Below are 17891 nucleotides of genomic sequence, written 5' to 3'. Positions count from 1 at the left end.
ACTCCCCATTCTTTGTTTCCCCCCAAAGGATTTCATCATCCTGATCAAGTCTGGGATGTGTAAAGAGAATCTGTTTAACGAATTCAGAGTCGAACAACTTCCAGATTACTCCTGCTTTCCATAATCCTTTGTCATCCATCAAATCCGAAAAACTCCCATAACTCCTTCTTTCTTCCTCGTTAATTCCATCTTTCAGTCTCACCTTCCCTCCAGATGTCCACCTATCTCTCTGTGTATGCACATCACTGCCTCTCCCTATCTTGTACCAGAATCCCTCCTTCATTTGGATTGCTGTTTTAGTCATCCCTCTGAATGCCCATGAACATCTAATCGCCAAAGTTATCTTACTAATTTAAAGTATATAACTAATAAGATACCTATAGGATCGTCAAAGTTGTGCGTCGGCAATTATTAAATTCAATTGTAAAAAATTAGAGAACACATAAATAACCTTTTATCACTCCATCTTGGTAGATATGTGGGACAAAGACCAAGTTGTGCTTGGTGTTATGGATTCCAATTTGAGGTTATCTGTTTCCAACTACCGGTTCGACAAAGACCATAATACTGAGTATTTAACTTGTAAGAAAGAGTTCAACCCTTCAAGTTTTCCTTTGTGGTAATTTTTGCAGGGAATAACCAAATTAATCATACTTTTTATCATTTGCACCCAAAAAATTACAAAATTTGATGAAGAATTTTTCCAAATACAAAGCAAAGAATGGAAATACTCCTCAAGCAGGAAGAAGGTTATTCCATTCATGAATGGATGAATCAATCGGAATAAATATCAGGTGGACATCACCTGTGACAAAGAATTGCTTGATGCAAACAAATAATTCCCAAGGCACCAGCCAATGTGACCGGAAGAGATAGCTGAAGAAGAAAGAGCACAGATCTTATAGGATTCTTCCAATGCGGAAGAACAGCAGCATTGCACTTCTGAACAACCATTTATCAGTTCTCCTGCAAGGGTGCAAATAGATGCACATGAATTCGCTCATTCCATGATGTTAAAATTTATTTACAAAGGTCAAAGTGAGAAGCTTCAATGAAGCTTTACCTTGTGAATTTCAGCAAAAATTATCATGAGTAGGAAACAATCAAAGGTTCATGTTCTTCATTAGCCTTGTTACTATAATAGCCATACAGTCCCAGTTGAATGATTGCGAGAAGGGCTCCTATCCCATTTGGAACCTGGAGTTCAATCAGGAAAGCAAATACGACTGTATTCAGTAAAAGGGCAAAAAAAAACATTAAGCTATATACTTGATAAGTGAAGATATAAGACTGCTTACATAGATGAATGCATCCCAGTTAAGCATCCCATACGTAAAGAAAGACATGCTCATCAAGAAAGAAGAGAGTGAAAGGTAGAAAGGCATATATTCGACACTTTTTGTCCTTATAACCAGTCTCTGTAAAGTCAATACTGTGTGTCAGAAATGAAAAGGCATAGTCTGTATTTACATAATTAGTTAAGCAACTATTATCGACGACATGTCTTCAGCACCCTTATTGAGCAAACTGTAGTTAGCTGAGGGCGCATTGATCCCTTGGTTAATTAGCCAAGGAGGATTCAATATATTGCAAGAAATCAAACAAGAGTGCTGAAACTTGGAAAACATACGATTATAAAGAGTGGTGAAGCAAACATTGAAATTAGAGATGCGCAGCTCAAGAACCCAACAAAAATCTGCCTTGAATTAAAGTCAAAGACTCTTAAGCTCAAGGTGACCAAAATGGCAAACGAGACAACCACAGCAGATAGCAAACCAAGCATCTTCATCTGTTACATAACATGAAATGAAAGCAATCAACTAATAAACCATTCAATGATACTCCCAATCAATAGCCAGAGTTAAATCAGAAATGATATAATACCTTTCTCACTCGCTCAGCATATGCTATGAAGAGGGATATATAGACTATTTGGAAGATAGCCCCAGTCGAATTGACTGTTGTAATCAATATATTATCAACTGATACGAAGGGTGACCCATACCAGGCGCATATCATACAGTTCAGGAGGGTGTATATATAGGGCAATCCTGAGAATTCTTCTGTTGACCCATTTCTGATAATTCTCCTAAATGTCGGTCTGTTTATTGCACAAGTTATAGGATATTCAGTGAGAATAACACTCAGAAAAACTTGAACATAGATGAATGAAATTTGCAATATTCACACGAATTCGAGTGGTAAAACTCACATTGGTGACACAAACAGCCCAAAAGCAAAGATGTTCCCTGTAATGCAATGCAGATGAAAGTTTGTAAGTCAAAAGTCATGACATAAGAAAATCCTACAAATAATATCTATCATAACAACTACCTTGGTCATTAAATCAGCATCACTGATAGCTTTCAAATGTTCAATTTTAAATATGATAACAAACAACTGAAAACTACTTTTCCCATCTTAAATTGGTGTACTTATTTTTCAAAATAAACCGAAATATTCAAAACTCGCAACAACAACGATATGAGGTGCTTCCAATAGACCAACATCATCGAAATGAACAATTGATAACTCATTAACTCCCATATAAATTCAGTTATTCACAACTACATTAATCCCATCATTTTAAAAAGTACTTCCACTTTGACTTTTATATCTGCCACTGTACCATCCTATTACGAAGAACTTTTAGAGTCGGAGGGAGTACGAGAGATAATCATTCATATACAGTATAAGGCTTCTAGGATAGATGACTGATCGCAACAACTAAGCAAAGATTATATTACCTCCGTTTCATATTATTTGCAACAATATGAAACGGAGGTCGTATGAAATAATTACTCAATTATGCAATCTTTAACCAATTACACTCGAATGACTCAATTTAATATCAGCATTTAAATGTTTTGCTCAAATCATAAATTCCCAGAAATTAAAAACTCTCCTTGATATATTCCAACAATAAAGTCAACAAATTTTAATGATTGACCTCAAACAAGATGAAATCTAATCTGAAAAAAAAAGTCAAATCACAAAAATTAACACCCAAAAAGAGAGAATAATATCTGAACTAATCAATCAATTACATTCAACTATAAAAAAATTGCAATACAAAATCTCCATTTTTTCCAATAATTTAAAATAAAAAGAGAGAGAGAAATGGGAAATTACCAGCAACCCCAGCTGCATCTTTGAGAGCAGAATATGCAACTGCAACTGAAAGTGAAGAAACCATGAATTTAATTTGGATATGAAAATAAAATTAAAATTCCTGTTTCCTTTTTTTTTTTTTTTTTTTTTTTTTTTGTGTGTGTGTGGTGTTTTCAGACCAATCTCTTCTAAAATCTAAAATGTAAGTATGCTCGTCAAAGAGGTATTGTATTACAGTCTGTCACAAAAGATGTGACATTTTTATAATGGGAAATTGTCATGTTGTTAAAAAAGTGAAAACAATTGTTATGGTGGAGAAATGATTTTTAAGACTTTTATAAGGATACGGAGGTATTTTTATTCCTTATAATTGCAATTACTGGTTTTGGTCATTATCCTTTCAAGGATAATAGTATCACGTAGGATATTATGATGACTAGGTGAAACAACCCAACAAAATAGTGATTGGGCCCCAAGGATAGAATTTGATGACCAATATTCAAACAAAATCGGCCCTAATAAAATTTTCACTAACTTTTAACTTTTATGTCAGTTTGTTTACCGTGTGATCAGCTCAAGTGCCACGTTGGATATTATATGGGTCCAAAGTCAATTTGTTGACTTGATGCTAATTTAACTATTAATTAAAGCTAATTAAATTGGGTGAATAAATCAGATTAGCCCATTTAGTTATTTTAATTAAACTTGGTTATTAATTATTTAATAGTAAAAACCCATTAAAAATGGGTTATAAACTTATAATAATCAAAGCAGGCCCAATTCCAATGTACATTTAACACTAACCCTAGGTGTCACACACTCTATAAATAGAGCTCTCTCAATTTCATGAGGAGGAAAAATTCAGAGGAAAACCTAGAGAGAGAGAAAACTAGAGAGAAATAAAATACAGAGAAAATCTCTCAAATACTCTAAACCTCTTCAGAGAAAACCTCTCATCAAATACTCTAAACTTCTCCAAAGAAATCCTCTCAAAACCTAGAAGAAGAACAATAAGCATTCGACGTGCCGTTCTACTCTAGAAGATCACTCGTGGAAGAGATCAAGCCTCGACGGCCCTCAACACGAAGGAAAGAAGGACTTCAAATCATTAAAATCTCAACATCAAATAGTCATTGATCGAGATCAAGCCTCGTCGGCCCTCAATCAAGAATTCAAGTCAAAGGTATACATCAAAGATAAGTCAAAGGTCTGCATCAAATCTTCGATCAAGATCAAGCCTCGACGGCCCTCGTTCGAGAATCAAGTCAATCTTTGAATTACGTCAAAGTCAAAGGAGAGATCGAATCAGAGGATCAAATTAAATTAGAGATTGTACCCAATATTATCATATTAATAAAATTAACACTTTGTTTCATTTATTTTGAATCTATATTTTGCAGATTTAAAATTTGTGTTTACAAATTTGGCACGCCTAGTGGGACGATTTCTACCTCTCATCTCTTTCTCCACGAATCGAAATGATGAAGCACGTAGAAGGAATGATGACAAAAGACGGTGCACAAGACGACGTCGTCAATGTCATGGCAATTGAAGCAAACACCATCAAGGAGGAGTTGGCAAATATGAAGCTACTTCTTGAGAAGCTCATCAAGGACAATGAAGAAAAGGGGGCACAAATTAAGCTCCAAAGCGAACAAATTTCTGCGCTCGAAAGAAGACTCGAGAAGCGCCCAATCGAAGAAAGTGAAGGTGATAGCAGCGGGTCAGAACTTAGCACGAAGACGAAGCAAAGTTCAAAAAATGAAAGGCCTCATGGCGATTCATTCAGCTTTCAAGAAATCCAAGAAATGATAGCCAATGCTATTAAACAATAGCTTGGTAGAGACGTCGACAAAGATGGTCGCTACAGCAAACCTTACACCAAGAGGATTGTCAAGATAAGAATGCCAAGTGGTTATCAACCTCCGAAATTCCAGCAATTCGATGGGACAGGCAACCCTAAGCAACATATCGCGCACTTCATAGAGACCTGTAATAATGTAGGGACCTCTGGAGATTTGCTTGTAAAGCAATTTGTCCGCTCTCTCAAAAGTGTTGCTTTCGATTGGTACACAGATCTACCTCGCAAATCCATCGAAAGTTGGGAGCAAATGAAAGAAATGTTCCTGGATCGCTTCTTCAGCACTTGGCGCGTTGTCAGCATGACTGAGTTGACACAAACCAACCAGTTAGAAGATGAACCAATCGTGGACACTACTAGAAAACAGACCATTTCCGACGGAACCTTTTCGTCGAAAACACCCTGAAATCCGTCGGAAATGGTGTTTCCAACGGAATTCCGTCGAAAATGGTTGTCGGAAACGGGGTTGTAGGAAAAACCACTATTTTCGTCGGAAATTCCGTCGGAAACACTTTTCCGACGGATTTTTCCCTCGAAAAGAGGTTTTCAGGTGCCAGAAAAATCCGTCGCAAATTCCGACGGATTCACTTCCTTTGGAAAGTTACAACGGAATTTTCGTCGGAAAATTATTTTACGAAATTAAAAAAAAAAAGTCGTGCCACCATCGGCACGGCGTATGACCGCCTCTAACCACCACAAACCATTACCCTTTCCACGACTTAACCCACCACCACCCACCACCGAAACCCAGAAATAAAAACAAAAATTTTGCCACGACTTAACCCACCACCACCCACCACCCGAACCCACCCCACTTTACCAAACCCACCACCCACCACCCGAACCCACCCCACTTAACCCTAACTAACCCAGATCTGCAGCAACCACCCAAAAACTAACAAAAAAAACAAAAAAAATACAACCACAATAGCCGAAAACCACCGGTACAACCAAAAAAAATTAAAAAAAAAAAACAACCAAAAAATAATAATAAAAAAAAAACAATACATACCTTAATACGAACTAGGATGTTAATTTCTCCTCGAATTTGGTTTAATACGACTAAATTCGGCCATGAAACCTCTAGATCTAGAGATTTCATGGTCGAATTTGACCATATAAACCATTAATATGAAAGAAATAGAGAAAATTAGAGAGGAGAGAGGAAATTCGTGAGGAAAGAAAAGAAAAGAAGTGAGGAAAGAAGAGGAGATCGAAGAAAGAGAAGTGAGGAAAGAAAAGAAGTGAGGAAAGAAGAGGAAAATAAAGAGACGTGAGGAAGAGAGAAGAGGAGAGAGAAGCAGAAAAGAGGAGAGAGAAGAAGAAGAGAGGCGGGGTGAGAGGAGAGAGAGAGAAGTCAAAAATAAATGAGGGGGGGAGGGGCGCCGAAAATATTAGGGTTTGGGGGATTTTGTTTTTTTTTTTTGTTTTTTTTTAAACTTAAATTCCGTCGGAAAGGTATTAAATTCCGTAGGAAATTTACGACGGAAATTAAATCCGTAGGAAATTTCCGACGGAATTAAATTCTGTCGGAAAATATAACATTTCCGACGGATTTTCGGTCGGAAGTAAAGAATTTTCCGACAGATTACAATTCCGTTGGAAATTTCTGACAGATTTCCGACGAAAATAAAATCGGTCGGAATTTTCGTACTTTCCGACGGATTTTAGTGTCCGTCGGAACCGTTCCGTCGGAAATGACCTGTTTTCTAGTAGTGGGACTACATTAATCGATGGCGAGAATTAAGCCTTCAATGCAAAGATCATTTGTCCGAAGTTTCGACAGTCGAGATGTGCATCCAAGGCATGAATTGGGATCTTGCTTACATTTTGCAAGGAATCAAGCCCAAAACATTCCAAGACTTGGCGACTCGAGCTTATGAGATGGAGTTTACGATAGCCAATCGTGAAGACGGATCTGATTAAAAGATCATCAACATCAAAAGGGGGCAAAGATGAAAAAGCGGTCCTCAAAGCTCCTAAGTAAGAGCCTAAACTGCATAATAAACAAAAAATAAAAAATAAAAAAATAAAAAAAAAAAAAAAAAAGCGAAAAAAAAATCACACAAAGTGAACTACGTTTGGCTTGATCCAAAAAGTAAATTTCAGTTGCTTATTGGTACGTAGGCATCTTGGATATAGAAAAATTTATTCAAGAGCAGCCACAAAAAAAAAAAAAAAACGATTGACCAACCACAAAATTGGGGGCAAGTTTCAAGTTGAATGTTCCCACAAAGTTGTGATGTCATCTATTGAAGATTGGAGAAAGCTTTCAAGCACCAATACCAAATTACTTGAAAATCCGGATAAAGCAGCAAGCACCGGAGATTCACTAATCAATTTGAACATGGACATCGGAGAAAGCTACGAAGCACCGATCCCCCAAAGTTCCTGAGATCTGGAGAAAGCTTTCAAGCACCGGAGGTCAACTCAAAGCGTTCAATACAAAGATTGGAGAAAGCTACCAAGCACCAATACTTTAACAAATTTACTTGAAGACCTGGAGAAAGGTTCTAAACACCAGAGATCATTAACTCAAAGTGTTGAATATGAAGATTGATGAAAGCTACCAAGCATCGGTCCACCAAAGTTCTTGAAGGTCGTAAAAATGGTTGCCAAAGTTATCATGAAGCATGATAGTCATTTATCAATACAAATTACAAAATCAATTTTCAATAAAAAAAAAAGAAAAAAAAATGGAAAAAAAATTCAAAGGTCACGATGATGTTATGAATATGATCTAATCATGATCATCGTTTAATCTCAAGATTAAAAATAAAATATAAAAAAGAAAAAAGAAAAAAAGAAAAAATAAAAGGGGGGTGAAGTTCACGTGGAAACTAGGCATGGTATTCCACTTTCCACTCATCAAATTAATCAAGGTTCATGAATTCAAGATCATTATCCTTCATTAATTAAAAAAAAAATTAATAAAAAATTAAGCAAAGACAACAGAAGGTAAGTAGCGCAACATTGTAGTCACAAACTACTTGGAGCAGCCTAAATCAATCACTCGATCGAATGAGCAAATGTGGTCCGATTTGGATGAAATTTGGTCACATTGTTGAGAACACTCAAAGCTACAATTTGTACGGTATAATCGTGAAAAGGCTTTCTGGTTAGTCGAGAATAAAGGCTGGACAGAAGCTTCATCTTGGAGTTGTTATGTGCGTGCATGGCTTTGCGAGGCTAAGAACGTCATTCCAATGTGTCGATGTCGGAAATGTAATGTAAGGCTCTGAGTACACTTGTATGCAGCTTCAAGCCTTCAATATATCAAGGTTGAGTTTCGATGCTCAAGTGTCTGGCTCTAGGACTTCAAGGTTCGTAGCCAAGGACGTATGTTACTCCAAGGTAGCACTCATCGATGCGAAGCTTGGGCAACGAGGTTTCAGCTGTGAGGCTCTATGTATAACTCCGCAATGTCAAAATTCCTAATGCATTCCAACTTCAAGGTGCCGATGCTCGAGTTGTAGAGTATAGCCATCCGTTGCCCTCTTTGGGTGATCATGAAGAGAGAGAATTTCCAAAAAAATATTAAAATAATAAAAGGGAGTGGTTTTTGAGGGAAATGGTGCATGACCAGGTCATGGTCATGCCCATTTGTGAAGAGTGAGCAATGCATGTGTATATGACACTTGTCCAAGAGCTATTGGTTGATAGTTTTTTTTTTTAATTCAATTTACATTGCTTCACGTGGGAAATTGGAGGAGGGAAGAAAGTTGGGTTAATTTGTTGGGAAGTGACACTTAGCATCATCTTGTTTGTTTTGTCATTTTGAATCCAATGGTCTGCAATTAAAGTAAAATATGAACGTCATAAAATCTATAACGGTCATAACTTTTAAAATAAAAACTTTTTTTAAAAAATAATTATACCAACGGCTCTAATTTTTTCCCCTCTATAAAATGAGTATAATTTTGAGGTATTTTAACCCAACTTTTTTTTCACCAATTATTACTCCCATATTTAAGTAAGCAAAATTTTGTGGTAATCCAAGGTTAGTGGATTTAAAATTTTTGGAGATGAATAACCCAAAATGCCAAAGGAAAAAAAATCCCACAAAATCCAAAAAATCATCACAACTTCAAAATAATTCAAATATTCATCCCTCTTTTTCTAATCATCCTATTGATCTGAATTCTGATTTAAAACCTAATTTAACACAATTTTCTACTTACGTTTCTGGAAATGTGAATTTCTCAAATCCAAATACTTTTACTCAATTCCCTCAACGGCCACCACAATATCCAAACATCTCATTTAGTCAAGATGATTTTCCAGCTACAAATTGTTCTTCTTTTCAAAAATTTCAATTATCTCAAGATGAATCCACATTTCCTATCTCACAACATTTTACTATGTCACAAGGTGAAGTTGCATTTACGGGTTTTGATTGTTCATATAGATCGAACGCACCATCAGATGACGGTGATGACGAGGAAGAAGTTGAAGAAACTGATAGAGCTAATGAAGGAGGTAATCAACTAGGCAATCGGTTTTGGTCAAAAGCTGAAGAAGTAACTCTTGTGAAAGCTTGGCTTGAGGTTAGTCAAAATAAAAAAAAAAACTAATACCAACCAGAAAGGGGATTTTTTTGGAAGAAAATTGAACAAATGTATGATAATGTTAGAGTATATAAACAAAAGTGTTTTGAGGAAGGTACTGAAGGGGTTACACAAGAAGATTTGTTAAAGGTTAGAGGTTTAGAGCAACTTAGATGCCGGTGGAGAAGGATAAACGCTTCATGCTCTAAGTTTTGTGGTTCATTTGCTAGTGCTCAATCTAGAAGGGGAAGTGGTGAGAATGATGAGGATGTTATGAAGACAACATATAAGATCTATGCTGCCGACAACACAAAGACAAAGTTGATGTCTAAAACCTTTCACGATCAGCATGCTTGGGATATTCTAACTCAACATGTATGTTGCTTGGAAGCCGACTGAAAATATTGTTGGCACTTGCAAGAAAAAGACATCCACTCAAGGTAGTGATTCAAAAAGAATGAGGATCAATGAAGATGGTAACTACTCATCATCAACAAACCCAGATACACCAACCAGTGGTGATATTGGGTGTTCTGGCTTCCCTTCAAGCAATGAATCCAGCAAAAACAAAGGTAAGAGTAAAATGGTGAATATGCCATCAGAAGCATGGAAAAATTGGTTGGACACGGTCCAAAACATGAACATAACACGAAAAACAGAAACAGAAATTGAACTTACGAGATTGAAGTAGCGGAGGGAAAAGGAAGTAGAGTTGTTTCAAGTGGAAAGGGAAAAGACTCAGTTAGAAAGGGAAAGAGAAGCAAGAAAGCAAAGGAAAATTAATATGGAGTTGTTCAAGCATCTTGATTCAAAGCCATACTTATCTGAAGCAGATCAGGAGCTGAGGAATAGTTTGGTGAAGAAGTTATTTCCATCAGATTAGTTAATTATTGTTCGCTTTCATTTATTGTGTTTGGTTCTAATTAGTTTATGTTTACCATATATTGTTGTATTTTTTTCGCAATTAAGTTTAAGTGTGTTTCAGATATTAATAGTTATGTTTTATTGTATTGTCATTTATAATTAATAATACGGAAATTTCACCAAATGCCCCTGAGTTATTTTTTTATTCACCAAATACCCATCAAAACTTTTAAATTCACCAAATACTCCTGAGTTTAAGAAAAATGTCACCAAATGCCCTTAATGACTAACAGCGAACACCGTTAGTCATTAATGACTAATATGCCACGTGGCAGCTTCTAATTTGTTGTTGTAATTTTTGTTAATTAATTATTAAAAAAAACTTTAAAAATAAAAAATAAATTTTTTTTAAAAAAAACAATTTTTTTTTTAAAAAACCCCACCACCCCCAACGGCCGACCACCGGCCACCACCGCCACCACCCCAAAAACCCACCCCTCCCCCTGCGGCCGGTGGTCCATTTTCGCTGGCGAGGGGCAGCCCCCCACCCTCCAACACCCACTCCCCTACCCCAGCCCCCTTCTCCCTGCGCTTCCCCTCCCCTTAAACCCCTCCCCCGACCCACCTCGAAACCCCCCCTCCCTTCATGACCGGCGCCCAAACCCCCTCCCCGGCGCCGGCGAACCACTTTCGCCCTACCCCCCGCCATCCCCACCCCCTTTCCCACCTAAACCACTACCCAAAAAAACCGAAAACCCCCCAAATCGAAACCCTGGATTTCGATTTGGGGCTTTTCGATTTGGGGGGTTTTTGATTTTTAGGGTGGTGGTTTAGGGGGGGATGGCGGAGGGTGGGGCGCAAGTGGTTCGCCGGCGCCGGGGAGGGGGTTTGGGCGCCGGCCGTGAAGGGAGGGGGGGTTTCGAGGTGGGGGAGGGGTTTAAGGGGAGGGGAAGCGCAAGGAGAAAGGGCTGGGGTAGGGAGGGGGTGTCGGAGGGTGGGGGGCTGCCCCTCGCCGGCGAAAATGGACCACCGGCCTTAGGGGGAGGGGTGGGTGGTGGCGGTGGTGGCTGGTGGTCGGCCGTTGGGGTTGGGGTGGGTCTTGGGTGGTTGGGGTATTTTTTTTTTAATTTTTAAAGTTTTTTTCTTATTTTTAAAGTTTTTTTTATTAATGAATTAATTAATATTACAACAACCAATTAGAGGCTACCATGTGGCATATTAGTCATTAATGACTAACGGTGTTAACCGCCGTTAGTCATTAAGGGCATTTGATGAATTTTTTCTTAAACTCAAGAGTATTTGGTGAATTTGAAAGTTTTGATGGGTATTTGGTGAATAAAAAAATAACTCAGGGGCATTTGGTGAAATTTCTGTTAATAATATATGTTTACTTACTAGTGTTTTTTTTAAATAAATATATTATTTCATAAATTATTTACTAAAATACTGGTGCATTGATGTACATATCACTGCAAAAAAGGTATCAATTATTTTCTGAAGAGTATAGTGCATTGATGTATGTATCACTGCAACAAGTAATAATTATTTACTGAAAAAACTGGTGCATTGATAATACACTACCTAAAGTATCAATATACAAGCATCTTTACAAACATGAATTATCACAAAAATACAATTGATATGACTACTCAATGGAAGACATTTATTGTTTTGAGTAGTGTAATTATTGTGTGTGCGTATGTGTTTTGATAGCATACATACACCATTGTGCTATAAAATGGTTTATATCAATTTGCTTTTCATTCAACCTCTATTCTCAAATTAAACTATCTTTCATAAAATATGTCTTTAGAAGAAACTTCTAACTCTTCTAATTCCTCTTCCAATTGTTCAAATTCTGAAAATGTTTCTAACCTACTAACCCAATTATCAAATGATAGTGATGATGAACGTTATGAAAGGCGTAGACAAACAAATCGAGTTTTTGATCGAATGATGGATCAAGTAATGATATCCAATCCAGTTGAAATATATCAAACTTTAAATCACATTCCGAGGGAACCAAGGAAGCCTGTTGAAAGACATCGTGAAGATGGACAAACTCGTTTATGGAACGACTACTTTGCAGATCCTCCAGTGTTCCGTGGACATCTATTCCGTCGAAGATTTCGAATGAGGAAACATGTCTTTCTCCGTATAAAAAACACTTTAGAAGAACGTCATTTGTTCTTTCAACAAAGGCAGGATGCTACGGGTAGATTTGGTGCTTCAACATTGCAAAAATGCACAGCGGCTATGAGGTTAATAGCATACGGCACCTGAGGTTTCCCAGGAATGCTCGGATCCATCGATTGCATGCATTGGCGGTGGAAGAATTGTCCTCTTAGATTGAAAGGGATGTTTTCTGGAAAAGCCGAAAAGCCCACATTAATTTTGGAAGCTGTGGCATCATATGATCTTTGGATTTGGCATGCTTTTTTTGGGACACCGGGTAGTCGTAATGATATCAATGCTCTTGATAGATCTCCATTATTTAACAATGTGTTTGAAGGTCGTGCACCACCTATTAACTATGTCGTAAACAACCACCATTACAATATGGGATATTACCTTACTGATGGTATATATCCTAGATCGGCAGCATTTATTCCCACCATATCCCTCCCACAAAACAAAAAAGAGGGTCTTTTTGCTAAGAGACAAGAAAGTATGCGAAAAGACATTGAGCGTGCTTTTGGGGTATTACATGCTCGCTTTGCAATAATAAGAAATTCCGCTCTTGCTCGTGATGCATCTATGTTGGGAAAAATTATGATAGCTTGCATTATTATATGCATAACATGATAGTTGAGGATGAACGAGATATGTATACACCATATTATGATCCGACTGAATATGATCAAGCATCACCTCCATCTTCAAGATGCAGAAATAATAATGAACCCTTTCAATATCAAAATGGTGAAAATCGAATTGCAAGTTTGGATAATTACATGTCTAATAGAGCTCGTGTTCGTGATGAAGATATGCATAGAGCCCTAAAATCGGATTTAGTGGATCGGAACATTTGTGGCTCAAGTTTGGGGGTAATAATAGGCATAATAATCGACAGTAATGTAGTATTGCAATTTTAGCTATCTTTATTTTTTTAAAAAAAAGGGTAAACAAGCGAAATTCATGGTTTGGATTGATCGCTCCATATGGCTTGCTTCGAGGTGCTCAGTGAGTGTCTTCTTCCGGATATGTAGTTGAAGGTGTAGTAGCTCCCTCTCATGGCGTGATGGCTTCCCCATGCTATTGATGTCAAGTAATTAGTAGTGTTCCTCCGTGTCTCCATGGCGGATGTCGGTTCGAGACCTACAAGTAGCAGCTCCTTTCGTGGCATCAAGATTACTCTTCGATGACATTCAAATGGCAGCTCCCTTCAGTGGCGTCGTCAAATGATGAAAGCTTCCCCTCGTTGTGCTTCTATGTAGGACAATGTGAGGCTTATGGAATGAATGCTCTCAATATCTCCGGTGGTATATATAACATAAAGAGGATATGCTTCCAAGAGGGTTTATGTGACAACAACCTAAGAAGATAAGCAAGGACTTGATCATACTTATCTCCAACAAAATATCTCAGCAAGATTAGTATTGATAAATACTTGTATATTTTTGAAAATGGTTGAGCATTCCGTGCCTTTGATCAAATGATTGAGCTTTCAAGTTTATAACAAAAAATAAATAAAAAATAAAATAAAAAATAAAAAAGATAAACATTATGAAGTTCAGCATTTCGTGGGTAAAGGTAGAACTTCAAAGTTTATCTGCCAAGAATATCTTTCATTCCAAAAAAAAAAAATATTAAATAAATAATCCAAGGTCTTGCTATTGGACGTGAGTTGCTCACTTGTGTATTTAGTCATGATCCTTTGATACCAAAGGTGAACACAATTACACAAATAAGGAAAAGCAATAAATACTTGCTTTTAATTTGTTTCATAAGCCAAATGGTTAGACGATGATCTTGTTTTTACGTCAAAAAAGGAAAAAGCAAGCAACCGTGAGTATTGAAAGTCTTTAGATTGTTACATTGCTAGCAAGTGCACTCACAACAAAAGAAAGTTATTTACAAAATAAAAAATAAAAAATAAAAAAATTCGAGCCCGATCACGATCAAACACTCCAAAGTCGTGTCCGTGACCGATCTCGAATGGGGCAATTTGTAGGCACGTAAATTTTATATAAGTGCCACGTTGGATATTATATGGGTCCAAAGTCAATTTGTTGACTTGATGCTAATTTGACTATTAATTAAAGTTAATTAAATTGGGTGAATAAATCAGATTAGTCCATTTAGTTATTTTAATTAAACTTGGTTATTAATTATTTAATAGTAAAAACCCATTAAAAATGGGTTATAAACTTATAATAATCAAAGCAGGCCCAATTCCAATATACATTTAACCCTAAATAACCCTAGGTGTCACACACTCTATAAATAGAGCTCTCTCTATTTCATGAGGAGGAAAAATTCAGAGGAAAACCTAGAGAGAGAGAACCAAAATACAGAGAAAATCTCTCAAATACTCTAAACCTCAACATTCGAATATAATGATCAGATAAATAAATTAGGAACCACTTAAAAAATTGATCCGCCCAAAATATTTGGATCCACCTAGGTGGTTCCTAATTTTTTAAGTGGATCCACCGTACCTAGGTGGATCCTAATTTTTTAGGCGGATGTTTTATTTCAATTTTTTTTTAAAAAAGTACGACGACTTACGGAATCCTCCGACGAAACTTTCGGTGTCCAAACGTTGTCGTCATCCATCATCCTAAACCCGTCACTAATGCTTAATAAATTTTTTTAAAAAAAACTCGGATTTTTTATGGTAGATCGAATGTGGTGGGGTCGGATGTGGTGGGCTGAGGTCGGATGTGGTAGTGTCGGGATTTTTTTTTTTTTACCACGTGGTAGTAAGTGGAGGGGTCGGGAAAGATATTATACCATTATACACTACAACTTACACAAAGGGCAATATCGTCCTTCCATGTCAAAAAGGGAGTGTTTGTATGTAAAATGGGAGCGACATTTAGCAGTTCACTTGTAAAATCAGAACTTGATCTTTTTTATCTTGCATTATTTTCTTTCATATAAAGAGAAATAGCGCAGCTGATCTTTTATACTATACTTGTATGAGATTACAACAAGAAAAAAGAGGCTAAAACCAAATTGATATAATGTATGTACATCTCTTCCTTGATATTGCATATGGTGAAAATCACATCGAATAGAAAAGGAAGCATGCATGAATAACACTCTCGTGAGATTTATCTTCAACAATATCATAGTAAATCCATAAGCATACCCGCCGTCGTTCCAGCAAACTCTGCTTCTTCCTGTGAATTATGATCACACGCACTCACATATAACTTTGCCTTAGCCAACCTTCCATAACTAAAAACAACATATTAAAAATTTAAACACATGTCTTAACACACATAAGTCCTATGTCTTGACCGCTAAATCAAGACCTTCAATTAATAGTTTATCTACCATAACCATAGACATTAATAGATGGATACGTAATTTTATAATGTACAAAAAAGTTGATAATTCCTACAATAGTACAAATGGATTTTTACAACACAAAAAACCCAAGTCTTGATGCCAATGTTGGCCCATAAACCGTACCCTTTATCAATGAATGGAGAGAAAGTTCGAAAATCACATTATGAAGGAAAAACCATAAACTTATCAATATGATTGTAAGCACTAATTATATGAGTATATGACTATATGAGCCCTAGCACGTACTAGTACTAGTAAAAATTTCGTTACAAGATATATAGTGCAATTTTTTAATTTAGAAATTTTTTTGAACCAAGGAAGTAGATCTTAACCCTCGAATCAATCTTTGCAAAAATTGAAAATAAAGTAAATAAGTACTCTTTTTGTTTCTTTTGTAAGTCTCCTATTTTAAATATAAATATCTTGAATTACAAATTATATAAAAAATCTTTGCATATTCAATATACCTATACTAAAGGCGAAACCAGAAATGACACTTGTCATAACCTGGTTAAAAATTTTCCCTCCCAAAGATTTTTTTTTTTTTTTTTTTTTTTTTCCCAAAGCTTCTTAGAGAAGTATTTAATTTAATACTTACTTTACAATAATATTTGGCAAGTATATTCATTATTCAACAAAGATTTATTTATTTATTTTATGACGAAAACAAAGTCATATAATACGATAATAATGTAATCTTATCTATAACTTTGTAATGTAATCCATAGTTATTTTTATTAGTCGTGCATGCATTTCTTCCTCTGTTTTCTTTAATGATTTAAAAAAAAAATCATAATTACAGAACTTTCATCCTATTTTACAATTTGATATTATTTTTTATAGTAAATATTGAAATTACCGTGCATGGCACGGGATCTAACCTAGTATTAAAAATATAAATTAATAAACAAATCAAATAAGATTTCGCATGAATTAAAATTTCTTATATTATGTCAATGATTTCAAATAAGGCCCGGTGCAGTTTACCTAAAAAAAAAAAATTCATTAAAAATAATTTCTCTTCAACAAAAAATTATTTTAGTTTAGTAAAATTAATTTCAGTACAGCAAAAATAAGGTAAAGTGAACAAGTCCTAAGACAATAAGCAAGATGAAACAAATTGGAGGAGGTTATATATTGTGTTGCTCACCTGTTGGTAATACTGATGGTGATGATGATCATAGTGGTGAGTAATTGGCCTACCCCTTTCATCATACAAAATCAAACCACTAAATCTAGGAAGTTCACACCTCTCACCCATTAGAATTGGCCTTTGCCAAACGGGCATCTTCGACCGGCCTACACAACCTAAACACTTCAAACAACTCGACACAACGTTCATCCTTTGTTTCCCTAGCACAACACTCTCGTCGTTCCACTTGTGTGCCAAGCTCCAACACGCCGACCCCAACAATGCCTTCCTTACTTCCATCAATCCACACTTGGAATGAGATCTTTCGTACACTATCATAGACTCGGTCTCTTCATCAAATTCATCGTGGCACGCGATCTTGTTCCTTTGAGCGGCCTTCTTCTTAAGGACTACAAAAATTATGGTTAAGCAAACAAGTATGACTAAAATTGACGTACAAATAAGTAGTACTACTGCTTTTTGTGTTGATATCTTCAATTTATCCTCTAATTTCCACAATGCATCCATTTATTACGTAATGTTTCTTTCTACAATAGAAAAATTTGCTTTTCTTTTTATTTTTTGGGTAATGAAGTGATTAATTAAGCTAGCTATGAAATGAATTGCATGAAAATGGAAAATTGGTTGGTAATGAAAATATAAGGGGCTGACGTACGACGGTGGAGTTTCACATGAAACATTTGGCAATTTAATCAGAGCTACCGCAATGTGTATAAATGTTTTAAATTTAGTTCACGGGCAACCCATGGAATCAAAATGGGAAAAAATGTTGTGTTTTATAGAGGATGTACAACTATTGAAAACACATTGATACAATCTAATATATCATATAACT

The 17891-nt window shown here is 36.2% G+C and overlaps 3 protein-coding genes across 3 annotated transcripts; 1 reads left to right on the top strand and 2 right to left on the bottom strand.

Moving 5' to 3' along the window:
* Positions 1 to 636: 636 nt before the first annotated feature.
* On the bottom strand, positions 637 to 3444 carry LOC145629177 (bidirectional sugar transporter SWEET2-like). Its single transcript, XM_081681715.1, has 7 exons — positions 3133 to 3444; positions 2213 to 2249; positions 1885 to 2101; positions 1631 to 1789; positions 1299 to 1418; positions 1064 to 1197; positions 637 to 966 (listed from the first exon to the last, which is right to left on the bottom strand). Exons 1-6 carry the CDS (start codon positions 3194 to 3196, stop codon positions 1087 to 1089), a joined length of 708 nt encoding a protein of 235 aa, XP_081537841.1. The 5' UTR covers positions 3197 to 3444; the 3' UTR covers positions 637 to 966; positions 1064 to 1086.
* Positions 3445 to 12699: 9255 nt separating this feature from the next.
* Positions 12700 to 13188, top strand: LOC145627997 (uncharacterized). Its single transcript, XM_081680333.1, has one exon. The coding sequence runs from the start codon at positions 12700 to 12702 to the stop codon at positions 13186 to 13188; it is 489 nt and encodes a 162-aa protein (XP_081536459.1).
* Positions 13189 to 15677: 2489 nt separating this feature from the next.
* On the bottom strand, positions 15678 to 17648 carry LOC145627996 (uncharacterized). Its single transcript, XM_081680332.1, has 2 exons — positions 17054 to 17648; positions 15678 to 15731 (listed from the first exon to the last, which is right to left on the bottom strand). Exons 1-2 carry the CDS (start codon positions 17561 to 17563, stop codon positions 15678 to 15680), a joined length of 564 nt encoding a protein of 187 aa, XP_081536458.1. The 5' UTR covers positions 17564 to 17648.
* Positions 17649 to 17891: the final 243 nt, after the last annotated feature.

Source organism: Chenopodium album, chromosome 4 (assembly GCF_948465745.1).
Source record: "Chenopodium album chromosome 4, dcCheAlbu1.1, whole genome shotgun sequence".
NCBI classification, from domain to species: Eukaryota; Viridiplantae; Streptophyta; class Magnoliopsida; order Caryophyllales; family Amaranthaceae; genus Chenopodium; species Chenopodium album.
The sequence above is the reverse complement of the archived record's forward strand: the minus strand, read 5'-3'. Positions and strand labels throughout refer to the sequence as shown.

Bases quoted from the DNA above. Each gene is read 5' to 3' on its own strand.
- LOC145629177 (XM_081681715.1), bottom strand. From the start codon at position 3,196: ATGGTTTCTTCACTTTCAGTTGCAGTTGCATATTCTGCTCTCAAAGAT. The intron at 2,250-3,132 runs GTAATTTCCCAT...ATTGCATTACAG, and splicing joins AGATGCAGCTGGGGTTGCTG to GGAACATCTTTGCTTTTGGG. The intron at 2,102-2,212 runs GTGAGTTTTACC...TGCAATAAACAG, and splicing joins GGGCTGTTTGTGTCACCAAT to ACCGACATTTAGGAGAATTA.
- LOC145627997 (XM_081680333.1), top strand. From the start codon at position 12,700: ATGCATTGGCGGTGGAAGAATTGTCCTCTTAGATTGAAAGGGATGTTT.
- LOC145627996 (XM_081680332.1), bottom strand. From the start codon at position 17,563: ATGGATGCATTGTGGAAATTAGAGGATAAATTGAAGATATCAACACAA. The intron at 15,732-17,053 runs GTGAGCAACACA...CATAATTCACAG, and splicing joins ACCATCAGTATTACCAACAG to GAAGAAGCAGAGTTTGCTGG.